We start from the raw sequence: 27,332 nt of genomic DNA on the forward strand, positions 1-27,332 counted from the left end.
CCCTTGGTGGTCCCCGACGGGCACGGGGCTGAGACCCAGACCCCCATGGGCCTCTGGAGCCTTGAGGGTCCTCTCCACCCGCCTGGGCAGCACCTGCTGGGATCTATCCTGCTTTTGGGGCTAAAAGTCCTGAAACAGGTCCCAGATCTATCCTACTTTTGGGGCTAAAAGCCCCAAAACAGGTCCCAGATTTATCCTGATTTGGGGGCTAAAAGTCCCGAAACAGGTCCCAGATTCATCCTGCTTTCGGGGCTAAAACTCCCCAAACAGGTCCCAGATTTATCCTGCTTTTGGGGCTAAAAGCCCCAAAACAGGTCCCAGAGCAGCGTTACCACATCCCTGCGTGGGCCAAGCAGGGACCTTGGTGCTCCGGGGGCCAGGGCACGGACCCGGCCTGGAGGCTGAGGGATGCTGTGTAAAACGTGACCTCACACCCCAAAACCACGCACACCGCACTCCCGGGCCCTCAGTGGCTGTTTTGGTTCCCCTGGTGTGCTCCCGCCATCACGGGACGGCCGTGCCCACCCTGCAGCGGGGGCACTGTGCCTCCCCGGGGCCTGCGAGCGATGGCAGACCAAGACGGGGCTAAGCAGGAGCCATGGCAGCAGCTGTCGCCCCGTTACGCTCGCTGAGCGCCTGCAGGGTGCGGGACGTGGCGGTGCTGCCGTCTCCGGTTTCTGAGGGAGCCATTCGGGCCGCCCTGCTCCCGGCCCCAGCCGGCGGCTGCGAGTGACGGGGCAGGACAGCTGCTGGCCCCAAAGGAGCAGGGAGCTGCCGTGGCTGCGCTGGGTGCTCCTGCAAGGAGGGGGCACATCAGAAACTGCTGCCCCGTGCTGCCCAGACACATCCTAGCACACACAGCCCGCCATTTATCTCCACACGGGAGGGAGGACGTCCATATGGCCCGGCATCGTTTGGGATCCTGCTGGCTGGGGCTCGTCCTCTGCCCCCATGGCACTCTGCACCCGCCCCGTCCGCTGTCCCCCAGCTGAGCACCACTACGCGCCCGTGGCAGCCTGGGGACCAGCGGCGGGGGGCCGCAAACCTCCCCCCGCGGTGGGACACAGAGAGCTGGGGTCTCCCTTCGGTCCCTTTTTGTGTCGTGTCTCACCCAGACAGAGCCAGCACCCGGCAGGATTGCACCAGGGCCTGATCCTGCCCCGGCAGCCCCGGCACTGCTCGCTGGGCCCAGGAGGTGGCAGCAGACGGTGCCTGGCTGCCGGCACCGAGCCCCAGCCTGTATTTTTTTTTTTTTTTTACCCTGATTAATGAAATCCAACGGCTACACCGAGGTTGTTTGCCCTGCGCAAACAGCCTTCCCCCCGCCAGCGGTTCCATGAACCCAGCTTCTAAGAAGCACATGGCAAGGCCTGGGGCCTGTTCGCTGGGATGCAGCCCTCGGCCTGGGAAAGAGCTGATGAAAAAAAAAAAAAAAAAAAGGAGAAAAAAAAAGCATTCATTCACTCCTTCCATCTTGCAGTGTTATAAAGGAAGGGGGCAGTAAATTTCCACCGAAGCAGGTACCCGATGCCAGCGTAAAACACCTCCAGCATTCACCATGGGCCAGCCGCAGCGTTTAGTCCCGGGCTTCTCTCCGCTGCTGGGAGAAAGTTTTGAAAGACAAAACTCCTGCCCCTGTAGAGTGGAAGAATTCAAAAGGGAGTTGCTGGGACGGCTCCAGGGCTGCATCTGAGCTGCTCAAAGGACTGGGCAGGCCCTGGTCTTTTCAGCTCTTTGAAAGAGCCCCGGCTCCCCCCTCGGGTTACGACGGCCTTCTTGGCTGCGGCGGGAGGGCCGCATCCAGGGTTTCTCCAGTATTTTGATGCTTTTGACATTTAAGGCAAGAATGCCTTGACTTTTTCCAGCGTCTTCTTTCACAGGGAAAGTTTCCAAGCCACACGTGAGGCTGGGGAGCTCCAATCCTGCCAGCAACCAAACGCTGCTCCCTGGCAGCTGGAGCTGGGCTGCAGGGGAGGTGGGGGCACGGAGCGGTGTTCCCAGGCCGGACCCTGTGGTTCTCAGCCCCCCCAGCACTGGGGTCTCCCCAGCACATTGATGGGAGAGCAGGGTTTGTTGCAGGCCTGCAAAGACCTCCAGCAGTGCCTGAATATGTCCTCAGGTCTGCCACGTAACCAGACCCTGCTGCTGCCCCCTAAATCAGCTGCGTGGGCTGATTTGGAGCGTCAGAGCAAGTGTCACCCTCAAAAAGCCCCATGGGCTCAATGCCCGAAGAGCCCAGAGAAAAAGAGACTTCTCTGACTTCTTTCAAAGCATTTCAGAGCAGACAAGAGGAGGGGGAAGCTGAGGCCAGGGGCCAGGCACACAACGGCCACGGGAGCACGGAAGCGATGCTGGGACCAGCCCCGGGGGTGATCCCTCTTCGTGCCGCCAGCTCAGAGCAATCCCACAGCCCAAGTGCTCCGGGCTTCCACACCTGGTGATCCCGCCAGCTCGGCACAGCGCCGAAAAATGCAGGGCTGGAGATTGATAACACATATTTCAGAAATAATTCATTATAATAACGTCTTTCCATCCCGCTAGGAGACAAGGCGAAGGAGCCAGACTGCCTGCCTGACAGACGCGGAGGAGTTGCTGTGCGATGGATAATGAAACAGTTTGAAGAAAATGCACACGCCCCATCCCCGAGAGGCTTGTTATTTCGGAATTAAGTGGGTAAGCCACAGCATTTTTCCTTTTCCGCTTTTTCTTGAAAGGCAGGTCCCGGTCCCCGCACACGGAGCTGGCAGCAGGCACGCTGTGAGCTTACACACAGCCCTGGGGTCACAGCCCCCGGGGAGCATTGCTGCTCCCTGCTGCCCTCGGGGATTTCCCTGTTGAAAAGCCCACCCTCACGGCTTCTGAGCCCCAGGCCTGGGCTCCCCCAGCCGTGAGCTCCTGGTCGTCTTCTCATGCTCTTCCACAACAGGCGGAGACAACCTGAGAGACGCAATGGGACCTGCTCCTGCCCCGAACGTCCTGCGGGGTGGGAGCAGGATCTGGCCCTGGATGCAGGAAGGAGCTCACCAGTGTGAGGGCCTCCCCTGGGCGCTTGGTTGCTTGAGAAACCACAGGATGCAACCTGCACACTGTCACCGGCAGGGAGGCGAGGAGACGGGGTGGCTTTGGGGCATCTGCAGCCACAAGGGGCATGGCCAGAGCGGCATCAAAGGGAGACATTTCCCTCCCCACCCTGATCTCTTTCCTTCCCAAAACTAACAGCAGCACAAAGCGAAATACATCGGTGTTAAGAGTACAACAGGACTTTATTATATGAATTACTATTAAACATCTTTAAGAAAAAAAATCACTTATGGAAATAAATTCTAAAATAGCAACACGCACACACCACAGATTGGTTTTGTTGGTTTGTTCCTTTTAAAACATTCTGTAGAGAAGTGATACAAACGTCACTGAGAATTGTACGTTTTTATGTAAGAAATGCATTTTGGCTTCCAAGCCGGTTTTAGTGGCCTTCCTACTCATTAGACCTGACTTATTTTTTTTAAAGGAGATAAAAATAATCACTCTCCATCCTCCTTTGAAATGATGCTTTGTGCCTCCAAGATATTTCGAAATGGCTGCAGAGTGACATCATTCAGGGAGGCTTTGCCTAGACTAGGATATTTAAGGGCAAGTTGTTAGACCGTGTTAACGAACACAGCCCCGAGCCCCCGCGAAGCGCTGGGCTCGCACCCACCGCGTGCAGCGGACGGAGGCTGCGCAGTGACCCTGTCCCCACCACCGCCCCTATTTCCAGCAGGCCTGACCTGCGACGTGGCCTGGAGGTGGCTCGCCCAGGGCAGGAGAGCGCAGACCAAAGCCTTAAGTGGCTCTTGTAAAAGGACAAGGAGCACGACAAACCCTCCCGGGGCCTGCCCAGTGCTCGGCCATGGGCTTGAAGCACCCACCTGGCCACGAGCACCTCGCTGCTGTTCCCCCCCCGACCCTCACGCTGCCACCAGAGCAGCCGTCGGGTGACGGCGCCGCGGGGACGAGCAGCTTCCTACCCGCAGGAGCCCGAGCTTCTGCTCCACCGCCTGTCGGTGCGTCCTGCACTCGTGGAGACTTAGCTGAAAGTTAAGCACTCAGTAGCTCAGAGGCGCTGGAACATTTACAAGCTGTTCCAATTCCACGCTTGGTTTTCTTCCAAATATGCAGAGCTGCTTTGGGCTGGGAGGGAGCGGCAGCAGCCTCCTGCTAACCTCAGAGCCAGCGGGGGACGGGGAAGTCGCCCCTCCTCGCTTTCTGCCAGTCCCAGGCTAGGGATAAAAGCCCTGCTCCGCTCCTGAAGGGCCTCCTGTTCCCAGCAAGAAGCCCCAGCTTCACACTTTGCCCCTGCACGCAGGGGGACGCGCACCCTGCCAGACACCGGTCCTATCCTGCACAGCGCAGGGCAGCACCGTGCCTCTCCAGCACCTCCCCACGTCCCGCTGCTGCTGCCACAAAGTCACCTTCGAGGCAAGGCCGGCATCGCCTGGGACTGCTGAGCCCCCGTCTGCTACGGGCAGTGCCAAGACTCGAGGGACGCTCCTCTCCCCCTTCCTTACACAGAAAAGGAGCAGACACCAAAGCCAGGATCAGTCCCGGGGGTGGATCTTCTGCTGCTCCGGTTCGAGGGACTCGGACCTCGCCGGGCTCCTGGTGCAAGCAGCCTGCCTGTGACCACAGCGCCCAGGCTGGGGCAGAGCCCTGGTGCGGCCAGGAGTGCACGGGTTGTGCCGACGGCACGCCGTGCCCCCCAGCACCGTGTCCCCCAGCACCGTGTCCCCAGCACCGTGCCCCCCAGTGCCATTTCCCCCGGCGAGGACGGCCTCGGGGCGGCGAGGCGCGGCGCCGTGGCGGTGAGGGCAGCGGCGCTCAGCAGGTGCAGCGGCTGCGCTGCTTGCGGGGAAAAAAAATATCTTGGCGTCCGCTTCAAAGGCATGCGGGCTCCGGGGAGGATTTGAAAAGGAGCCTGTCGGGAGCCAGAGCCTGCAATGTGGGCTTTTGTTACCAAACCCCGCGGAGAGGCAGGGACAACAGTTGCGTGTGTGTCTGATGGCTGGGGCTGCCGCGTCTGCCGCCTTCACAGCTCAAATCTTGCAACATTTGTGCTGGTTCACAGGAGCCAGAGAGTGAAACAGGCACGTCTACAGCCACCTCCTGAATTGAGCAGTAAACAGATTATGCCGATAAAGGAGAAGAAAATGTGCTGGCGGGAGCAATTTCTGACTTAATGCTCGTCACTCATTACTTACACGGGGAAGGAATTTGTTTACGTAATTATTTTTAGCCTGACAGCATCTCTGAATGCTGCAACGATTCGAGCGCTGCCTCCCGGCCACCCCTGCCCTCCCCTGGTAAAACGAGCCCCCAGGGAAGGGAGCTCTCCTGCTGCCACCCTGAGCCCCAGCCCCACAGCAGCTCCTGCAAGCCCTTGTGCAAACACTCCCTGCCGGGAACGTCTCCGCCAGCCCCAGCTGCAAACGCCCGGCTCGGGCTTCCAGCCCAAATCTGCATCTTACCTACAGCAGGGGCGTCCCCAGGCCCGCCGAGGGCCCTGCCTGGCACCCGGGGAGCACCACCAGCACGCCACCCGACGGGACGCGGCCTGGTTCGGCCGTGTGGGTTAAACCGATGAGAAACCCGGCCCCTGGTGCTGCCCGCGGTGGTGCCGCGTGCCGCGCCGGCACGGGGAGCGCGGCTGGAGAGAGCCGGCCTCGCTGCGGCCACTTCAGGTCCGGGCTTCAAGGCAGTTTGAGCAATGCCAAAGGCAAAGGTTTAATTCAAAGTGAAATGCCTTGGAAAAGAAGGCCTTTCCTTTTATAAACAATTTATATTATTCGATATTCAACTATTACCTGATCTGAATCTCTGCTCATTACTCCTAGCAATAGTAGACAATGATTTTTAGGTTCTCTCTCGCGTGTGTTTGCTCTTCCTGCGTGCGCAGAGCACAGTTACATCCGATCGCTACAGAGATATGTTCAGGAACACTCCAGCCGAGCAGATCCCCACGTTTGAACGCATCCTCGTTAGCACAACTGATTTTCACTCTTCTCGCGACGCCGCTCGGATCAAGCAGGACAGACAGACGGCTGCTCCTCGGGTCTGAGATCCACCAGCTCCACCGCAGCTCAGGTCAGCTGCCGACTTTTTTTCCTTTTTTTTTCCTTTTTTTTTTTTTTTGGCTGATTTGCTAGATAGGAGAAGTTGTTTTCAAACCCCTGGTAAGAAAACTTTGTGCCTCACTTCAATACTTGTACTTCAGAGGAGTACAAAAGCAGAGGGAGAACAGCCAAAAAAACTGGGTTGTTTGTTGTTGGGTGTTTGGTTGTTTTTGTTTTTTTTCCTTTTCAGCCATCTTCTTCTTAAGCCTTTTGCATGTTCTGTGCCAGCAATAAAGCCCAGTGCTGGGACCTGCAGGGGAGGAGATGGGGAGGGAAAGAGAACAGCGTGTGCTCAGCCTCAGCCACACCACGGCCAGCACCAGCCCACCGCAGCGCCCGGGGCTCCTGCAGCGCTGGTGGGGCTCGTCCACACCCAGAGGGGCTCCAGACCCAAACCAAAGCACCTGGGGCTGCTTGCAGGCTCACCAAAAAGTGCTCATCCCCCCGTGCCTCTCACCATTTACTGCCCTTCCTTTGGCGTCTCCTCCTCCTCCTGGAGCTGCTGCCTCCGTGCTTGGAAGTCTTCATCTGAAAGGCACAGGCAGACGGGGGCTGTCGGGGGCTGCGGCCGCCCCACATGGGACACCAACCCCAACACCAGCCCCAACGCCAGCCCCAACACCAGCCCCAACGCCACCGAGGTGCTGCAGTGAGGAGGCAGCTCGGGTCCCGCCCCGGGGCAGGGATTTCCTCGCTCAGCCGGAAAACACCCCGGGACTGGGACACAGATTCTGCCAGAACACGCCTGGGAAAGGTGGAAGGAGGTCTTGGCCCAGGGAGGCATTCCTGCCACGCAGTCACACCTGAGCCAGCTCCGAGGTGGTCGGGGTTGGCACAACAGTGCCAGGAGTCACCTCGGTGCGAACCCAGCTGCCGACAGCTTTGCTGGGATGCTGCCCTGGCCCCAGGCTATGCGCAGCCCGGCTGCAATCCCCGAGGCTCCCCAGAAGGGGAGAAGCCCGTCCCCAGGCACCCAGCAAGCGCGTGATGACCGGAGAGCTGCGTGGTGCTGGGGCTGAGCCCGCTGCACGGGTGGCTGTGCCCCAGGCATGGACCTGACAGGATCCCACTCAGCCTGGTACTGGTGTGGGGCAGGATAGGGCCAGCACAGCAGGTCCCTGGCCTGCCGGGCTGAGCCCATCACGTATGGCACGGCATGGCACAGCATGGCACGGCACAGCACGGCGTTTCTTACCGCACGAGTGTCCTTCGACATCGTCGAGAAGATTTGCCGTGGAAGCTGCTGTCCCCAGCCTGCGCCCTCTGCTAAGGAAAACGCGTCAGGGGGCCAGGACGTGGCCGCAGCACCACCAGTGACCCTTCGCAGCCCCCAGCCCAGCCGCGGGAGGCAGCTGGGGAGGCTCCTCGCCAAACCACAGCCTCGCAGAGTCCCCTGGGACCACGGCCTGCCCAGCCCGCACCCTGCAGCCCCGCAGCGGTTCCCAGCTGCTGGGGACAGATGGCAGCGAGCCCCCTTTTAGGATACACCTGGTGCTTCAACAGGTGTTTTCTTTTCGACTTCCGCATCTTCGTCTTCTCGGAGAAGGCTCTGGCAAGTTCAAACAGCTTCTTGCGCGTTGCTGGAAGGAAGCAGCCAGGTGAGAGTCTCACCCCAATCCCTCCCCAAAGCCGCCGCGGGTGGGGAGGAGATGGCCACGGTGCTGACACTGTCACCCTTCCACTGGGATTTTTGTGGCATTCCCTCCCCGTGACTAACCCAGCCCTCCCCAGTGGGTCTCAGCTAGCGGTGGTCTGAGTCAGGCTGCCCAAAGAACTTAGGCTGTTCTGCAACGGGAGAAGCAGACTGAGTGGCTAAGAGGAATGGATTTGGAAAGGGAGAGTTACAGCAACCCCTCTGCTTCCTCCTCCAGGATTGCAGCGCAGAGCCGGGACTGAAGGACCCGGCCTCCCGCATGGCACAGGGCACGGCAGCTCCCTGTCGCTGCCGGGTGTGGGATGCCCGAGCCCAGAACTGCGAAACGCAGTTGGAAACTTCACTCCAAAGCGCTGCTGCCGGGGCCGAGCTCCGTCGTAGCGCGGCGTGCGCCTGCAGCGTGCGGTGGCCCGTGCCTTGCACGCCCACGTGCCAGCCGTGTGAGTCGGGGGGTGGTGGGGACACCTGTGCCAGCCTGCCACAAGGGGTGGCAAGGAGCCCGGGGGCACGCGTGCCAGCGGACACGTGCGGCGGCACCCACGGACGTGCTGCGTGAGCCAGCTCTGCCCCCTGCCACCCCCTGCAGCCCCTTGGGGGCCGCCCGCCGCCAGTGCTGGAACCCGACTCACACTTCCCCATGTGTTTCAATTTGTCTCTGAATAAGGCATCGTCGGACACGGCGCCGCCGGCCTCGCTGCTTACGGGGGGGGCTGCGTCACCTGGAAGGCAAACATCTGGTCACAGGCGGCACGCGGCCGGGGGAGGCTCGAGACAAATCGTTTCCATGACCCAGTTCCAGCACCTGTGGAGTGCAGCCCTGCCATGAGCGGAGCTGAGCAAAAGCGAGCAGGACGAGGGCATCAGCATGGCGGGGGCTGGCTCCAGACGAGGACCCCCCCCTTACAAAACCCCCGAGACCTGGGGTGCAGAGACCCGGGGTGCAGGGACCTTGAGTCGGCTGCGTTTCGCCTGCCCCCAGCCCCGCACGGGGACACGCACAGACACCAGCGCTAATTCTGTCCCCGGGCAGCTGCCCTGCTGCCGAGGTTAATCAGGATTACCCAGGACAGTCATTATGCCTCCCAGGCACAATCCTCCGCTCCGATCAAGGCAAGGGCAGGCTTTGTCGCCCCTGGGAACTGCATCCCTGCTCCCACCGCAGGGACAGAGGCAGGGCACGGAGCAGTGCTGCCTGGGGAAGGCAGGGCGAGGCCGGGGAGGGCGCCAGCACCCATCTCCATCGCCCTCCCTCCCCTCTCCCGCACGCTCTGGGGGCTTTGTGCAGCAGGGAGGGACCGGCTGGGTTCCTTCCCCTGCAGCCACATCGGAGGGCATCAGCGTGGCACAGCACAGCACGGCACGGCACGGCACGGCACGGCACGGCACGGCACGGCACGGCAGAGCTGGGAGGCACCCGGCTGACGAGAGGTGCTACTCTAGCGCCCCTTGAAATTACCTGATATTACGGAGGAGAAACCGAAATCGTTGCTGACAGCAACGCTGCTCGACTTGGATTTTTTTGACTCGTATTTCAACCGGTCTGAAAGACAAAAAGCCCCGAGGCCCGCTCGGTCAGACCCCTGGGGCAGCACGCACAGCTCCGTGCTCCTTTCCCCTGCACGCCTGCTGTGCTCACGGCCGGGTGGCCCCTCACAGCAGCACGGGGACACGAGGGGAAGTGGGAAGGTGCGTGGTGACGGGGGAGGAACGGCCCCGGTAAAGCCACGCTGGCTGTCTCCCCGCGTGGGGCTTGGAGGGCATTGCCAGGGCTCCTCGCCACAGATTTGCTGGGCTTTGCTGGAGGCCTCGCGGAGGTGGGCAGGAGGAGCAGAGCCTCGCGGCAGGTGGCTCAGCGCCAAGAGGAGCGCAGGAACAAAGCCTGCTGCTCGGTGCTGGCAGGTCGGGCTGCCGCCGCGGCCCTGACCACATCCTGCACGTCTCCGCCTCGTCACCGGCCAGGCCACCACAGCAGGACCTCTGTCCTGGAGGGAGGCACACGGCCAAAACGCAGCGAGAGGTTTCCAGCGGTGCTCCTCACCTCTCTCCAGGGCAAGCAGGAAATCCCGGTTCCTCTGTAGCTCCTTCATGAACTCCTCGTTCTGCAGGAAGAGCGCGATCCGCTCGTCCTCCAGGTACTGCTTCCACCTCCTCTCCTGCTCCAGGGAGCCCTGGCCCCGCGGGCCGAGCCCCCTCGGCACGGGCTGCCGGCAGCCTGGAGAGCCCTGGGCAGGAGGCAGACAGGGCAGAGGTTGGTCTGCGGCCGTGGGACCTGGCCCCCCACAAAGCTCCCCAGAGCCCCCCGCCTTACGCTGACACCGGCATTTTGCTCCTACGGTCTGTTGGCAGCGGGGTCCCTGCCTCCCGCTCCAACGGCCCCGCCTGGAGGGGCACCCCCCAGCCAGGGCAAAGGGGGCACCCCCGGGTCTGCCCACGGGGTGGAGGAGCCAGGGGGTGACATTCCTGCACGGGAGCACACGCCCCGTGGTCTGGGAACCGGCACGGCACAGCAAGGACCCGCCGTGCCCCTGGAAGATCTCGTTCGCAGAGCATATTTGCAAATATTTTTAATTTAAACACACGGAGTTGAACTAAGACGGCACCTGGTGTCGAGGTGAGGGAGGAAGGTCTTGCAGCCAGCATCGCTGCTTTAATTTCCCCAGCAAAAAGGCAGAGACTGCAATTTCCCACTGACAAACGCCCCTGTGCTCGCATCCCCTGGCTCCTGGCACGCTTGCACACGTGGAGGAGCAGAGCCACGCTGCACAGTAGCAATCTCACCCTTGCCTACAATATTTATCTGATTTGTAGCTGCTCTCAGAGTGCCATAAAAAGCAAAAGCACACAATTACCAGGGAAAGAAAAGGGCAGCTGCTCCTCTCCTCCCCTTGAGCCCAAATGAATTGGCATGTTCCTATTCCCAGAAAGGTAATATAGCCTGAGAAGCTCAACTTCCAGGGCAATTATTTATGGAAACGTGGCAGGCTGCCTTTGGAGCCAAAAAGGGAGGGAAGAGACGATGCACGGGGAGGGAAGGGCATCTGCGGCTCTCCCCTGGTCCCTGCCACGCTGGGAGGGCGCTGGCCCTTGCAGAAAGGTGCCGCGAGGACAAGCTGCGTGGCCCCAAAACCGCCGTGAAGCATACGGGGACTGACTTCCCAGGGGGAAATCCTCTGGTGCGCACAAGATCTGGTATCTAATGCACGCAACAGCAGCCCCTGAACGCACCGAATGCACCGCTCTGCCCAAGAGCGTTTCTCACTGGGGCAGCAGGTCAAATAATTTAAAACATTAAGCGCTTCTTGCACGTGGTATTTCTGGCAGCGACCGCCGAGCTAACTAATGGCACGAAGCCTCACAGCCTGGCTGGAAGTTTCCTCCTGCACGCCTCGCTCGCTCCAGCGCCGCCCTGAACGACCCAGCACCGGCCGTGGGAGCTGCGGGCGGCTCAGCGCCGGGGCGCGGCGGGGCCCTCACCTGGGCGCGGGGCGCCTGCTGGGGCAGGATGCGCAGGAAATCCTCGGGGAGGTTGCCCAGGAGCGGCGGGTTCCAGTTCCTGTAGCGGCCGGGCGCCTGGGCGCTGCCGGGCCCCGGCACGTCCGTCCTGCGGGCAAGCACAGAGAGCACCCGTGGGCCAGGGGGACCCCACGGTGCTGGAATAAGGGGGCGCAGGGCCCTGTGCCTACGGCCCCCCCAACCCAGCTCCACTGGTTTTGTCCTGGGCGCTGGGAAATCTCGTCCTGCCTCCCCAAGCCCTCGTGTTAGCATGAGCTCAGGAGAGCGAAAAGCTCTCCTAGCGACTCTGAAATCTCTGGGAGTTGCTTTTCGAGCCTCGCTCCGCTGTTCTGCAGGCTGGATTTTCCTTCTCCCAGTTTCGCTCAGACTCCTGGCAAACAGCGACGTGGGAGCTTTACCACTGCAGGGCTTTGCTTACAAATTTCTCCCCCCGGACATCAAAACCAGCCTGCACAACCAGCAGAACCGTCTGCAGCAGGGGACCTGGCACAGGGAGGCAACGAGGGCAGTGGCAGGTGCTTTCCTCCAAGCCCACGGTCGTGGCTCAGTGGCCCGATGGAGCAGCAGCAGCAGCAGCAGCAGCAGCAGCAGCAGCAGCGTGACGGCACCCCGAGGCGCTGCCCTCCCACGGCCGCGGCCCTGCCGCCCTTCCCCACCGCAGCACAGCCACGCGGGCTCCCCGTGCCAGGAGATAAGAGGTGCTGGGCCCCGGCCGCGCAGCACCTGGTGTTTTCGAGAGGCGTCAAGCGCTCCCCGCCCCCAGGAGCTGATTTTTGCCATTCCACTCGCTCCCGGAGCGGCTCTCCGGGCCCCTCAGCTGTTCACGTCTCGGGGCCTCGCGGCCGTTTTTTTCGCCAGCTGCGAGCTTCATTCATCCCCCTTGGCTTCGTCTCGCCCAGTCCTAACGAACCGACGCCAGACCCCCCCCTGTACGGGGGGCTCGTGCACAGCAGCCCCCCCGGCGGGGCCCTGTGCCGCGGCGAGGGGCTGGCGCTCACCTGGGCGGCGGCGTGGGGGGCGCGCGGGGGCAGCGGCTGCCCAGCGCCTGGCTCTCGTAGGCAGGGGGGGAGTACACGGGGGGGGGCTCCTCGTCCGAGCTGTCCGGCTCCAGGGTCCGCTCCAGGATCTGGAGTGGGAGAAAGATGGGGTGAGGGCGAGCGGGGGCATTGCTCCCCCCGGGGACCAGGACCAACTGAGCGGTGCTGCAGGATGGGGACACATCCCGGCTCCGTCCCCTGGCACTGGGGGTGCTGCTCTCGAGGGACGAGGCGCAGCATTTTGGCAACTGGGGGGATCCTCTGACGGCAGCAATAGACTTTCAGTTGGTTTGGGGGAGGAAAGGAGGGAGGAAAGCAGTTTGGCTCAAGCCTCAAGCACTGCCCAAGGCAAACCAAGCAGGCTCTGTGCTACAAATCAACCAAATTGGGGTTCAAACGTCTGCTGCCTGCGGTGGCTGGATGGTGCCCAGGCATCCTGCACCCCCAGAGCCAGCAGCTCCCAAGGGTGCTGCCATGGGTCTGGCTTCCTTGAGCTGGCGAAGCGCAGCTGCAGGGCTGCAATAACACCAGCTCCGCTGCCTCTCCCTTACCCTCACACCCCCACCCGCTGGGCTGACACCAATTTTGCAGGTGGCACAAACACGGCAGAGTGGGACCGCACCGCCTGCTCGCGCTGAGCCGGCCGCGGGGGTACCTCGGGGGGGATGCTGTCCTCCGAGTCCGAGCTGTCGTCGCAGCCGCTGCTGTCCAAGTTCATCTGCAGGAGCTGGTCGATGGTGGCATCCACGGCGCCGTTGTTGGCCCTCAGAACGCACTCGATAATGTCGTAGTCCATGTTGGGGAACATGGTCTTGAAGTCCTCCATGGCCTGGTTGAACTCCAGCCGGCGGACCTGCCTGGCGGGGCGGCTGTTGTTGAGCTCCTGCGCCGAGGAGCCGCCGCGCGACCCGCCGTTGCTGCTGCTGCGTCGGAAGAGGCTCGTCATGGCGGGGTGGCCGGCACGGGGGCGATGGTCCCGGTCCCGATCCCGATCCCGATCCCGGTCCCGGTAAGGCGGGCGCCTGCCGCCACCCGTCACGGGGCGCTGCCCCGGCTGCCGGCGGGGAGCATGGGTGGGCGGCGGGGGCACCGCTCCCCGCGGCCGCAGCACCGCGCGTCAGCCCCCGGCGCGCTGCAGCATCCTCCCACCTGCGGGGCAGAGGGGAGAGAAGTCACAGAAGTCAGCTTTTTGAGGTCGCTTTTTTCGAAAAGAGCCACAAGACCCCGGGGCCGCAGGGAGGGGGGCAGCTTTGAGCTCCGTCCTCGCCAGGAGCAGCAGCTGGACTTGCGCACGAGGTGTATTTTTGGTAACACCTTCATCTAAAGCCCATCTCAGAAATCCCCCCTTCTAGGGGTTTTTCTTTCCCTTTGGAGGGAGGAGCACGATTTTTAACTTCTTCCTTTCGTGGCTCTGCCTCGCTTGCTCAGCCAACAGCGCGAGCATCATCCGTGCCCCGATGCGTGGCCAGGAGGCTGCAGGCAGGGGCCGTGCTCACCACCAAGGCGTGAACAAGGTGCCCAGAGGCACAGCGAGATCTCCTGCCTCAGTGGGGGAAATTCAACCAAATTCAACCCATTCAGCTGTGTCCTGGCGCGATCGGCACATCGCCGCGCCAGGGAGGGCAGCCAGGAGCTCAGGTTCACTGTGCCAGGTGCTGCGCACACAAATTGCGAGAGCTGCGAGGTAAGGAGCGCGGCATTGCTTCCACTGCAGAGGGCTCCACAGATTTCACATTTCCAGGTCTTACGTTTATTTATAAACACGGTGAAATCTCTCTTTAAAATAAAAAAAAAACGGAGTCATTTCAGTGCAGGGGGCTAAAGCACTGCAGCACAACAAATCGACCCCTGGGAAAAGCCACCAAATCCAAGATTAACGTTCACTTTAAAACCATAAACAGATTATACAGCTACTGCTTCTCATTTGGAAATGCAGGGCCAAATTCAGTTCTGGATTAACTCCGCTGTTTAGAAAGAATTACCCCAGGAACACTTTCGATCCATAATATCATTTTCAAAAGCTTTTTCCCAAGTGGCAGGCGGAGAGCTCAGGACAACTGTCCCTAAAACTGCATTTAATTGAGAAGAACACGCCAAGCACATTTCTCAGTGAAACACTATAATCAGGTTCAACACCATTAAGCGGAGCAGCCACCTCTGAAGGTCACCCGGGCTCTCCCGTGCCCTTACCAAGGCCACCCTATGCACAAAAGCCAGGACTCGAGGAGAGGGAGCAGAAAGGCTCACGAGGAGGCATTTCTGAGCGTGGAAAGTCACCGCCTGCTCTGCGCTCACTAAGAAAACGCATTTGAAGGGATCGCTCGGCCATGAGCCAGCTCCATCCCAGCCCTCTCGCCCGGCAGGGATTGCTGCGGCGTGCGAGGAGCGAGGCGTGGAGCAGCGCAGTGTGAGCGGGGCACGACGCCGCAACCGCCCTGCCCGGCTCTGCTCACCGGTGACGAACAAATCTGCCGGAGCCGGTTAACAAAACACTGCTTCTTGGTTCCTCCTCTGCTGCCATGATTCATTCAGAGCGAAAAGCCAGCATTGTTCGCACCTCTGGGGTTGTACTTTAATTGCAATATTGCATTTCTGGTTTAGTCGCATGCTAAACTGAGCTCTAACGCGTTCCCGGGGGGACGCACGCTGCTTCAGCCGCTCAGCGAGGACAGGTTCAGAGCCCACACATCTAGGGGAGAACAGGTCGTAAAGGACATGCCGCAAACACACACAGGATCCAAACACAAAAACCTGGGGATGATGAGACCTGCAGAGAACTCGCTAGTATGGCTTTGCTGATCTAATATCTCATAAACATCACATAATAAAATCAGGCTCCAAAATCAGGAAGTGTGCCTAAAAAATCCCCCAATCTCTTTTAAAACCCTAAGATCTCTAGAGCAACAATAAGTGCCTGTGGTCGGGGGTATTTGTCTCCCACCGTTTGACTTCTGAGCGGGTATTTAAGGTCTTCCCCATAACCAGGAGGGCCGGGCAGCCCCGTTTAGAGGGAGCCGAAGGCCCCGGCCACCAACACGCAGCCCAGTGTGGAAATCCCTCTGCCCTGCCGGGGAAAGGCTGGGCTCTCCCAGCTGCAGACGCCTCTTTTCCGTGGAAGGTGTTAGTCAACGAGGCACCGGGGTCTGGGACGACTCATTTAAATCGCAGCCCATGCCAGATAGCGTGACTGGGAGCAGCAGCCCGCTGAATAATTGAAAGCTTCTGGTCCTAAGATGAAAAAAAAAAAAAAACAGGGACGGGGACATTTGTATGCCAAAAAGGCTCTGCTGCACATCTGGCTTTAAACAACAACGAGGGATTGTATCGCAAAGACGCTCCCAAGCCCGTGAAGCCTGAGTCACGGCCGCGCGGCTCGCAGGGACGCTGCCCGGCCGGCGCTGGTGCTCACACCAGCAAATTTGGCAGAGGCAAGGCACAGGCGGTGCCCCCAGCACGCAGCGGGGCAAGGCTGCAAACGCAGGTCTTAAAACCCATTTTTAATGTCCTGATGACATCCCAGAGAAATGCAAACCCCCACAGCAGCAGGAGTTCAAATCCGGAGAAAGGCGAGCGGGATCCCTGTGCCGGTGCCGCAGGGAATGGTCTGGGCACTGCTGGCCGGTGGCTCAGTGATGTCAGCGAGGGGCTGGGAGGACGCCAGGAAAAGCAAAATCCTGCAGATTGCCCGAAAAGGAAGGAAGGAAGCTGGCGGCCAAGCACAGCCCCAGGCGAGGGCAGCGCCGCACTCGGGGCACGGCCGGGCGCAGGAAGCCCCATGGCCCCCCCTCCCCAGCTCACACAACCCGAATCCACACTCGGCGGAGACAAAGCCAAGAGCAAGACCTCAGCAGCCACAGAGAAACCCTTCGAGGCACTGGCTGGGGAGCTGACGAGCACATCTCCGAGCCACCCACGGGCTGCACAGCCCTCCCAAAGCTCATTTCGCAGAGCCCAGGGCACGCGACGCCCCGCAGCACGGACACAGGGCACCAGCCTGCCCTGCTGCAGCCCGCAGCTCACCCCAGAGGCTTCAACCACAGTGCCAGCAGGACGGGACGCGGAGGAGACCGTGCTGAGGATGCTCCCAGGACCAGCAGAGGAGCAGCTGGATAATCCTTGGGGCTGGTGAGCCCAGCGATTTCATGCTGGGAACAACAGTTGCTCAGCTCTGCGAGGAAAGCGGCCCTGGCGAAGGAGCCAACAGCTGTAAAAGCAGCGGGACCGACTGCTCACAGCCCTCGCAACTCAGGGCAAAGCCTTGGCACCAGCGCGAAGGAGAATATTCTCCTCCCGAGTGTCTGCTGCAGCTCAGACAACAGATGGGGTTGCTTAAACGCGGCTGGACAAGACCAGCCCTTTTTTCCCCTGCTCCAAGCTCTGGAGGGAAAGCTCTCGGAGGAAGACTCACACTGGACGCGTTAAATCAAGAACTGCTTCATCCAGGGCAGGTTTTCGGAGCTCTGCCGTCAGCCAGGCCCCTTCAAAGGGACCTCGCTGAAAAGGAGCGAGAAGCGCAGGAACAGGACCGCTCGGCGGCTGCAGGTGTCTGGCCAGCGGTGACTGTAATGGGATTAAAACCAGGATGAAAAGTAAACGATCGGGAACAAAAATTACGGTAGTGTCTAGCAGCAGATTGAAATTCAGAGCACACACCGAGGACGTGCAGGATGTGGCTGCGTTAAGCCTTCCCCAAGTCTCCTCCGTCACCTCTCTGTCGGCCCCGGCAGCGCACGCACGCACACCTCCAGCTCCGCAGCCCGGGGAAGCTGCCTGCGATCAGGTCCCTTCGCACAGGAACAAGCAGGCACACGAGGATCCCTTCAATACTTGTTCCACCACGTATTAAAACGGCTGGGTTTAAGCCCTTTTCAGAAAAGTATAAAGCAATCAGGGAAAGAAAAAAAAAAAAAGGGAAAAAAAAAACCTCTGTGTGAAAGCCCATGCAGCACGTACCTCTGCAAACCCAAATCCCACCGGCTCTGAGAGCCGGGCCAGAGCAGCACAAAGAGGGGGCCAGGGTAACCGAGCCCCCACGGGAACCTGCACCCATGGGTGCCTGTCACCCCTGGGCCGCGGCTGCTCGGCGCTCGCGGCTGCGGCTGGCAGAGGCCAGCAGCACCGTGCGCCCCCGGCCACCCGACTCAGGGAAATCCTCTTCTCCTGCGGGATCCCAGCGCCAGGGACCGCGCCGTGCCACCCTCCCAGACAGATTTACGAGGGGCCTTTGTGCGCGCACCAGATGTCAGCCCCGCAGCACCCGGCGGGCCTGCAGAGCAGCCTCGCCAGGCCGAAACGCAGCGGCTGCTCTCGGCCTGGGGGGAGAAGCAGGGTGAGGGCTCCTGAGGGACCCCAGCCCTCCCCCGGGACCCTGGGTGGCAGCGGGGTGCGTGGCCGTGGTGAGCAAGGGACGGAGAGCCCTGGGCTGTGCAGGACAGAGCCCTCCTGGAGTGCCTGGTGTTTCCCCGTAACTAATCCCCGGGTCTCACACGCGTTTGCCAGGCCACAATTACAGTCCTTCCCCCCCCCCCCCGCCTCCAAACTAAGCCTATATTAATGAGATAGCACTAGATCTTAATCAAAAAGTTGCCCGCCTTGCGAGGCCGCCTTCCAACGGCTTCACTGAAGGTAATTTGAGCTTGGTAGGACGGCATTCCTAAAATAGTTGAGGGAATTCAAACGCGAAACAAGGTTTCCAGGAAGGGATTAAAAAAAAAATGGGTCAAGCAAGTGTGAGCGATTAAAGTAACCCAGCATCCTTTGTATGATTTAAATGCATCCCTGCTCGGATCTATCCCGTGTCGACGTGCAGTAAATTAGATGCAAGAGGCTGACGAAAGCAGGGGGGCAGATTTAAGGTTGCTCCGCAAGGTGGCTGAGCAATCGCAACGTTTCCTCCTCCGGCTCTCGCCGCCGACACCAAAACACGTTTGTCCCAGCCGAGAACTCAGCGTGCTGCCGGGGCTGGTGGCAAACGGCTGCAGCAGGCGGGCGTGCGGAGGGCACCCAGGCCGGAGGGCTGCTGGCAGGGACGGGGACAGGGGGACAAGCAGCCGCCAGCGCGGCCGTAATCGGGATCAGGGCGTCTCCCTCCTGTTTGCTTTGCTACAGAAGGCGTCAGCGACCCCAGCTGCTCCCGCACCGGCTGAGAGCCGTGCCCCAGCTCCGGTTGTGTCCCTCCCCGTGCCCTCCTGTCCCACGAACCCAGCACGAGCCCTGCAAGCACAGCGGCTGGGTGCCCGCGGCACGCTGCTCCGGGTGGCTGCTGGCACAGCGATGGCACCCAGGGGACGTCACCCCCCTGACGTGGGTAGGAAGGAAGGAGAGGTGCCGGGAGCGAGGGACGGGGCGAAGCAGGGTGTCGGGGGCTCTCCCAAAATCCTGGCCCCTCTGCGAAGCTGCTCCAGACCCAGCACTGTCCCACGGCCCCGGCCAATGCAGGGACCCTGCGCACCTGCCAGCAGAGCAAGGCACCCACCGCAGGGCAGACGCTGTAGGAAAAGCAATTAAGCAAATGTTGGGCTGGAGACACAGTCCCTGTGGGCCCCACCTGCTGGTGCTGGTGCCGAGCTCCAGCCCAGGGACCCTTTCCTGAGTCAAACGCCCTCTCTGTGCCTCAGTTTCCCCATCCACGTGCAGCATGACGACGTCCCCGCAGGGCTCCGTTGCTGCTCACGGACGTGCCGTCGGTGCAAGCCTCGCGGGAGGGAACCCACGGAGGCCCTGCCAGCGCCGAGCCGCAGGCACCCCCGTCCCGTCCCGCAAAGCCCTCGCGCCGTATGTCGCACAGCCCCGTCCTGAGCCGCTTATCCCCTCTCCTCCCTTTGTGCTCCCGGCTCAGCGCCAAAACCCTCGCCTGCCGTGCGCACAAAAGCACCGGGAAGCCGCCGAGAGGAAAAGGAAAACTCTCGCGGAGACAAAGGTGATCGGCTCTGCTGGGGCCAGCACCAGGAGGTCAGGGCCGGCGAAGGAGCCACCTCTGGGCTGTTTGGGGATTAGGTTTTGTCGGCCGGCACCTAGCCGTAGGGCGGGCGACAGCTAATCCGTGCTGGGGGCAGGGCCGGGCACACATCGTGCCTCGCTGGCTAATTAGCACGGCTCCTTCACAAACGCTGATTTGCCATTTTCGGCCAGGGGTCAAAGAAATTTAAGGACAGAGGGGAAAAAGGAGAAAGAGCCTGAGCGGAGCCAGCCCCTTCCCTTGCCAGCGCAGGACGCGTCCCCACCTGTTCCCGGTGCAGCAGGAGCACACTGGGGATGGACTGGGATGGACTGGGAGGAGGCCGGGCTTCCCCTGCCCCAGCCCGGGCACTGGGGTTAGCTTCCAGAAGTTGGGCAGCGATTCCTGAAGCAGCTTCGTGCAGGGGCACAGAAGGAAGAAAACCAAGGGTTAGAGGCAGGGTCGGTGCGGGCCAAGGGCCTCACGCACACGGCCAAGCCACGGAGGTTGTGCGGGCTCTGACCGGGCACTGGCACCCCAGCACCGAGGTGCCACGGGGCCACCGGCACCCGTTGCTGTTCTCTGGCCTCCAGGATTTAAGGGCCATCGCTCAACGTGCAAAGGAAAAAAAAAAAAAAAAAGCAGTATTGATTCGCCGAGGGCTACGTGGAGCAGAAGGACCGCACAAGTTTCTATGGAAACAAAACGAGGAGAGTAAAACTCTCACTCACGGGCACGGTAAATTATTTACCAGGACAGGCCCCTGCCCATTAGGATCTGGTAAAAAGATTTAAAAGTGGTCATTACGCAGGCTGCTTGCAACCACTACATGCAGGCCGCTGAAACCACAGCCGAGGAAGAGGAAAGACTTGGGGTTTCCACGCCACGCAGGCGGTGAAACCCGCAGGGCCAGCAACGGGCTCGCTCCAGGGCACAGCTGGGGACCCGTGTGAGGGTCCTGTGCCCCCATGGCCCCCTCTGCAGCTCGAGGAAGCCCCCAGGTGCCCGGACCTGCGGGCAGCCCCAAACCCCGGCACCCAGAAAGCGAGCTGCTCCAAAGAGCGGCCAGTGTTGCACCCGTTACGGGTGTCTGTGTCCCTGCCGCATCACCGGACACGGCTCCCGAACCCCGGCTCCGTGTCCAAAGAAAGCTCGCGAGGGTTTCGTTGGGGAATCTGCCTGGATCAGGGAGCAGATTTAGCTACAGAGCAGCCTGTCCCACTCCCTGCTGCAAGGCACGGCGGCGATGCCCGGCACGAAGCCACCCAAAAGGCTCCCGTCCGCCGCCGCCTGCGGGAGCTGCGCACCCCGCGAGGTCGCCCAGCCCTCGGCACTGCCAGCTCAGCACCGCTGCGAGCCGGCACCGGCAGGGAGAAAGGGAGTAATTAAGTTGCAAATGGAGGAGTTGCCTTTTTATGAGTCAATAAGCCATATGGCTGATGGAAGCCACCCCGCGAAAGCACCGAGCTGACGATTCGGGCACCGCCGTCCCCTCGTTGTCCCGGGACACGGCACCGCATTGTGATCGCGCTGCTCTTTTGTCCTCCCTCGCGCCGGGTGACATTGCTCAGCAGAGGAGAACCTGCTTGAAACACTACACCTCGCCAGGGACGGGTATTTAATTAACGCCGATCCATCAGGCCTCTCCCGCAGAAGCGCCAGGAAGGTTTCAGCGCGCCGCAGGGATCGCGGCTCCATCCTCCGGCACACGGCGGGGAGATGAAAGCCCTTGAAAGCGTCTCGTGCTCGCTCTGTTCCCTCTGCTCCACCACAGCACGTCGGGATTAGATACTGAAATTATGTGGGATGCTAACATGGACTGCCAGCTCCCACATCCGCACTGCCCCGCTCCCAGGGCGAGGGGACCCCGCTTGCAGCCCCCACGCACGGGCTGTGCTCTGGCAGCACGGCCTCTGAACTAGGGCGCGTTCTTCCTCAAAGCCCCAGCCTCACTTCTCCTGCGTTATTTTTAAGTTTGAGTAATTAATTCACGCCCAGCTCCGTCGCTGTGCTGTCCCAGTTGCTTTGGGCCGGCCCGACAGCTGCAGTTATCAGCCAGGGAGGTTAAAAGCAACAAGGATTTCAGGAGCAGTGGGCTGGGACAAGCCACCGGGCTCCATCAGCGGGAGGATTAGCGCTGCGCTGCAGCTGTGCCGTCCGTCTGCCTGTCCACAGCGCAGAGGGGCCACGAGCCCTCGTGCCCCCCCCAGAGCACCACATCCCCTCTCCAACACAACTCCGAGCCCTTCCTGAGTGCCAGGAGCCAGGAACTGTCCCCACGGGACGTCCCCTGCCTTGTGCTGTGCTATGGCCCTGGCACGCAGCTGCCCCATCTCCACCTCCCGTCACCACCACCCCGCGCAGCCCCTGCAGCTCCGGGGGCTGCCCCATCCAGCCCGGCCCCCAAAAGGCACGAGGGGGAGCAGGGCAGGGCCCCCCGGGCAGCAGAGGCAGGGTCAGCGTCCCCCCCAGCACACGGTACCTCGCAGCGCTCCCGCCGGCCTCCCGATCTCCAAAGGCTGCCCTCGTGCCAGTGCTCCACGGCCGCCTGGGAACGGGGTGGTAGAGAAAGAAAGAAAGAAAGAAACACAGTTATAATTGACTCCGTAACTGAGTCAAACACTAAAATCAGCTAGGACGTCCCGGTAAGTTATCCGGCAGTTGTGCCATGCCCCATTTTCTGGAGGCAAGCCACCTGCTCTCTCCCCGTTACAGCTCGGCCTCGCTCCGCCGAGGCCTCAGCCAGGCCCCGGGGACGCGAGCGAGGGCAGGGATCGACGAGCTGCCGGGCAGAAGGGAGAAACGCCACCCCCGGGGGGCCAGAGCCCATTTTCCAGCAATTACAGCGGACTGGGGCTAGGAGAAAGCACAAGGCATGCAGGTGGCCGTGTCCCAACGGGAGGGCACTGCTAACGGGGACACCTGGGCAGAGCACGTCCCATGCGCCACTTCAGCCGCGGACGGGGAAGGACCTGCCGCAGACGGGGGGAGGACGCCGGGCACGCTGGTGCCTTGCGTGGGAAGGCAATCGGGGGACTGCAGAGCACGGGGCGGCCCCGGATGAACCCTTTCAGGGCAAGGGAAGCCGCCCAGCGTGCGCAAGACACCTCCAAACTCCAACAAAATTCACCTGGTCTGGAACTGGACAGGCCAGCGGTGCTGCGCGCAGCCTAACGCACGCTGGGTTTCCACCGACACCACCAAGAGCCAGCTCCTGGGGTCGGTCCTGAGTCCACCAAACCCCCTGGGGGCACTGCCCTGAGCCCGGCAGGGCCACGGAGGAGCTCCTGGCCGGGGTAGCAGCACCCCCAGCACCCTGCTCGCGGCACGGCCCCTGCAGCACCACGGCGGGGAGGTGGCGGCACGGCGCTGGGGAGCCGCGAGGGGCTCTGCCTTCCGGCCGCGGCGCTGGCTTGGATTTTGAGACACTTGTTTGTTTGTTTGTCGCCGGGCAACCGAGAGGGGATGGAAAAAAATATCAATATCGCGTTGTCACCTATGAGTCACCGCTCGGCACGGGCCGAAACGCCCCGTCCTTCCCGCAGGATGCTGCCGAGGCCCTGGGGAAACAGGAGGAGAGCCCGAGGTGCCCCGCGGCCACCGGCACTGCCCCTGGGGCTGCCTGCCCCGTCCCCGTCCCCGTCCCGCTGCCCATGGCTTGGGACACCGGTAGCACAGGGACACCAGTGGCACAGGGACACCGGTGGCACAGGGACACCGGTGGCACAGGGACGGTTTTCCACGGCCTTGAAGGCGGTGAAGGAATTTGCATTCGTATTTGCATTTCCTAATTGCGCCTCCGGGTTTCCCGGGACATCGGCCGGGCTCGGTTTCCATGGCAGGTTTTGTGCGGGCCGGGAGAACCGAGGGAGGCACAAAGGGGCCACAAAGGACCTGCCACTCACCGGTATCAAAGGCGGCCGCGAGGCGGGACGGCCCCGGCCGGGGGCACCCCAGCGTCCCCCCGGCACCACCAGGGCCATGCCACGGAGTCCCACGTCCGATGCCCACGGGACACGGGTGGTCTGAGCAGGGACGTGCTGCCCACGGGGCTGCTCCGGATTTTTACTTCATTTTTTTTAAATCCGATGGTTTTCAAAGCCAAGCAACTCCAGTTTAGCCCAGGCAAAGGCTCTGCAGGGCCTCCTGGCACTCCCTAGCCCGTTCCAAAAAATGGGAAGTTAACCAAAAGGCTTGTTTCAACATTTTCCAGTCGAAAAGTCAGCGCGTCTCAGTGGTTAATACGTGCGTCAGGGACAGCTAACCAGCACGGATTTTTCAAAAGAGGTTTTTTAAAAAAATAGTTGAAATTTAAACAAAGTGTCTCAACCGACCAGATCCCAAGTTTCTAGAGTTACACCACACTAAATGAATGGACGAATAAATAAATTGCTGGTTGACCTTCTGTCCTGACTCCCCGTGGAACCCAGCCCGGTGGCAGCCGCCCTCGTGCCAGCAGCCTCTCCCGGCCGCGCCGCGCACGCAGCCGGCAAAGTGCCCGAGCGGGGCCGCAGGTGGAGGTTTAACGGCGACGGGGGCTTTGCTCCCACAGCAGCAGCACCCCAGTTTTGCAGTCCCACAGGTCCACACGGCCCAGATCAGCCCGGCAGCCCCTGGAGGGACGGGGCAGGAGCAGACCTGCAGCATCGCACCGCGGCTGACGTCCCCAGCCCCGCTCATGGCCACGTTTTGGCAGGGACGTGAGGAGCTCCGTAAGGCGATACGGCCCCTTTCCGCTGCAGGCCCTGCTCCACATCGCAGGCACGTCAACAGAGGCTTCAGCAGAAAATCCAGGGGCAAGGACCGGCTCGAAGCAGAGTTTGAGGATGCCTTTTTCTTTCCAGTTCCCGACGGCAGTCACCAATCGATCATTCTGTTCCTGGGAGGTTTTACTCCGTACCATGGGCACCGACAAGAAATAAACGCTGCGTCCCTGCAGCAGACGGACCTGCTTTAAATCAAACCCGCAGATATCTGAGCTGGCGGAAGGGGAGAGGCTGGGCTTGGAGCTCCAAGTAGCGGGCAAGCCAGGACGAACAGCCACCAAACGCCACCTGAACCATGACGCTGCCGCCCATGGCACGGTGCTCGCAATTAACTGGGGATTTAGGATGCTCCTGGGCAGATCCCTGGACTACAGGGAGCCGGTGAGGGCTGACTGCTCAGGCCGGCAATCCTGCGGCACCAAGCCTGACCCCGAGGTGCTGAACCCGACGGAGGGGCCGAATTGCAGCACGCAGCTGAACAGCCACACCTGGAGGCAGTGGTGCAAGAGCCAGGCCCAGATATTGCCCAGCGTCCTCATCTCCCATTATTTGCAGCTGGTTTGCCAGCTAGCTGGGTTGCTGTTTTGTTTTTTTTTTTCTTCCCAAATTCCCTGTTGCATTCAGGGGCTGCCCTGCCAGCACATCTCCCAGCCCCTGCACCAGCTCCATGCAGCCAAGAGAGCCGCCAAAACCAGGAGCACAGCCCGGCAAACCCTGGTCCCCAAACCACTTGCTGCAAGCCCCGCGCCACCGAGCAGAGGCTCGGCTGCAGCCAACCTCCCTCGGCACCTCGCCTGTGGTGGCAGAGACGTGCCACCCGTCACCACCTCTCACAACTGAAAGCGGGTTCACGTTATTATTTTATGCACTCTGATTTTACAGTGTAAAATTATTACTATCAGCTCACGCTGCCCAGGAGCCTCCCCACTCTGACCACGGGCACCCCACGACGCCAGCCAGCGCGCGCAGCCCGAGGGTTACGGCAGCGGCACCCATCCCGCGGGTCCTGCCCTCAGATTTTATCCTCACGGCGACAGCAACCAAGTGTGAGTTACCTCTCAGCTCTTCCCCTGACCTCTCCCGTCCGAATGTGACTGCCCGGAGCACTCAGCACCCCGCTATCTTCGCCCCCGCAGCGCACATTTGCGCAGGCAGATAAGCACCGAGGGCTCGCTATCGCGCTGGGAAATGCCACGCGCGCCCCGCACGCTCCTGCCAGCCCCACGGCGGCTGCGGCCCGCGGCACCCACGTACACAGCGCCCATGTGTGCAGCTCCTGGAGCCACCGCGAAGGGAAATCCTGCCCAGCGATGCCGCGGATCCAGCTGGGGGATAAGGCCGGGTGTTGGCGCCTCGCTTAGGTGCCGTTTTGTTGGTTTGCGTTTCGAATCTGAAAGCTCTTTGCTAACAAAATGCTGAGAAAAAAACAAAGCTCTTCTCGGAGCTTATCTGCCGGGAGAAGGGACGGACACCTTCCACCTGTCTCTGAAGCAAATGGTGGAGTCGGAGGTGCTGGGCCCAGGGGACAGCACGTGAGGCTCCGCCAGCACCAGGCACATCCTCGCCGCGGCAGACGGGCGCTCCCGGGGCGGCTGGACATCGCGGCAGCAGAGGCCACCACAACGGGCACGTACCAGCAGCGACAGCACCGTGAGCCGACCACAGGCTGCGTCTCCTTCCCCTTGATGACCACCGAAACCTTTTCTGTCGCCCAGCCACCGGCAGGGGCCGAATCCCCGTTTCCCAGAGGGGCACAGCTCCTGCAGCTTCCCACTGCCCCATTGCCACAGCTTCAGCCCGGGGCGTCCACGGGAAAATCTTCATGAAAATCACAAACAGCTTGGCAGTGAGGTAGATGGTGCTTCAGTCTGCATCGTTAAAGACGAACGAGGAGGAGGAGGCGGCAAGGAGATTAAAAGCCTTCGTTGGCTGCCGTGTGCCCCTGGCCACCAAGTTTGGGTGCCCCCAGACTTACAGGCTGAGGGGTCGGCCCAGGACAGCAGGATTTCCCCGTGGATTTTGTCACCGCTCCGTCCCCCACGTTTATTTTCGGTGGCAGCAGCCGGAGGACGTGTGAGGAGGAGGTGCGACTCCGCTGCTTTTTAAAAATAATAAAAAGGAGTCTATCCAAACTGCCTGGCGAGGCAGACAACACTCGAGAGCGCTGCTCTGAAATGGTGATTCCCACGGGCGAGGCAGCTCCCAGGCTCTTCCCTGCTGCCGTTTGCCCACGACAGCTTCGCTGCCAGCCCCGCGCGCCCTCCAAACCCAGCAGGGCGACGCGGCTGGGCTCCTGGGGTCCGCAAACACCTCCGGAGCCGGGAGCTAACCACAAACGCCTTGGCACGGAAGGGGCCTGCCGCGTTCCCTAAGCAAGGCTGCGTGATCTGTCCCCAGCAGAGATGTCAGGGGGTGTAAGCGCTCTGCTCGATTTGTGGGGAGCTGAGGAGCAGGACGGGGATTTAAGAGCACTTCTCGAGCAGCGGGGAGCTGCGGAACAGGATGGCATCCCACAACAGGAACACCAGACCCGCAGCAAAGCTCCAGGCAGCCGAGCCCCGTGTTATGGGGCAGCACGGGGGGCAGCACGGGGGGCAGCACGGGGGGCAGCACGGGGGGCAGCACGGGGGGCAGCGGTGCCCGGCAGCCCGGCACCAGCTCCGGGGGCCCTGCCCCGCCGTCCCCACCACCGGGGCTCCGGACACCACCGGGCCACGGGGACCCTCCAGCCCCCGGAGGTGCCGCCCGGGGGGGGGCGGGCAGGGGCCGCGTCTCCGGCTGCCCCTCACCGGGCAGGCGGCGGGGCCGTGCCGGGCGCTGCCCGCGGGCAGGGGGAGAACCGGGCCCGGGGCCGCGCTGCCGGAGCCGCCCCCCCCCCCCCCCACTCCCGGCTCCTGCCCGGGCTGGACCGGGGCCGCCCCCGCTTCCCCTCCCCGCAGCTCGGCCGCCGCGGCCCCCGTGCGGCGCTGCCCGGGCCCCGCGGAGCCCGAAGCGGCCCGGCGGCCCCCTCCCGCTCCCCGCCCGGCCCCGCGAAGCTCGGGGCCGCGGCCCGCGCAGGCCGGGAGGCGCCGCCCGGCTCGGCTCGGCCCGGCCCGGCCGCGGCGCACAAAGAGCCGAGCCCCGGCCCGGCCCGGCCCGGCCCGGCCCGCCCCCCTTACCGGCGCTGCGGGGGCGGCGGCAGGCACGGAGCGCGCCGGGAACCATGGAAAGGAGCCGGGACGGGAGACGGACGTGGCGGGCGGGCGGGCGGGGGCGGGGGCGGCCGCCGGGCCCGGC

General features: G+C 62.0%; 1 protein-coding gene and 1 long non-coding RNA gene across 5 annotated transcripts; one reads left to right on the plus strand and one right to left on the minus strand.

Moving 5' to 3' along the window:
- LOC308180622 lies at positions 1-4,782 on the plus strand. Its single transcript, XR_013941084.1, has 2 exons — positions 1-2,673; positions 2,927-4,782. It is a non-coding gene; the product is annotated as an uncharacterized lncRNA (long non-coding RNA).
- On the minus strand, positions 3,248-27,332 carry CUEDC1 (CUE domain containing 1). Of its 4 annotated transcripts, XM_080562603.1 has the most exons (14): positions 27,215-27,319; positions 21,773-21,838; positions 17,007-17,217; positions 16,762-16,913; positions 13,009-13,502; positions 12,315-12,442; positions 11,278-11,404; positions 9,842-10,025; positions 9,260-9,343; positions 8,433-8,522; positions 7,636-7,729; positions 7,345-7,403; positions 6,607-6,677; positions 3,248-6,399 (listed from the first exon to the last, which is right to left on the minus strand). In XM_080562603.1, the coding sequence occupies exons 5-13, from the start codon at positions 13,297-13,299 to the stop codon at positions 6,610-6,612; spliced, it is 1,125 nt and encodes a 374-aa protein (XP_080418729.1). In that variant the 5' UTR covers positions 13,300-13,502; positions 16,762-16,913; positions 17,007-17,217; positions 21,773-21,838; positions 27,215-27,319; the 3' UTR covers positions 3,248-6,399; positions 6,607-6,609. The 4 variants fall into 4 exon arrangements, with proteins under 4 accessions (XP_080418729.1, XP_080418727.1, XP_080418726.1 ...); XM_080562601.1 differs by lacking the exons at positions 16,762-16,913; positions 17,007-17,217; positions 27,215-27,319 and adding exons at positions 22,421-24,817; positions 24,884-25,433; XM_080562600.1 differs by lacking the exons at positions 16,762-16,913; positions 17,007-17,217 and having other exon boundaries at positions 27,215-27,332.

The sequence above is a fragment of the Anser brachyrhynchus genome (assembly GCF_964034855.1).
Source record: "Anser brachyrhynchus genome assembly, chromosome: 20".
In the NCBI taxonomy this organism is placed as follows: Eukaryota; Metazoa; Chordata; class Aves; order Anseriformes; family Anatidae; genus Anser; species Anser brachyrhynchus.

Coding starts and splice junctions, on each gene's coding strand:
- CUEDC1 (XM_080562600.1), bottom strand. CDS start 13,299: ATGACGAGCCTCTTCCGACGCAGCAGCAGCAACGGCGGGTCGCGCGGC. Junction 9,344..9,841: donor CCTGCTTGCCCTGGAGAGAG/GTGAGGAGCACC, acceptor TTTGTCTTTCAG/ACCGGTTGAAATACGAGTCA. Junction 8,523..9,259: donor TTTCTCCTCCGTAATATCAG/GTAATTTCAAGG, acceptor TTTGCCTTCCAG/GTGACGCAGCCCCCCCCGTA.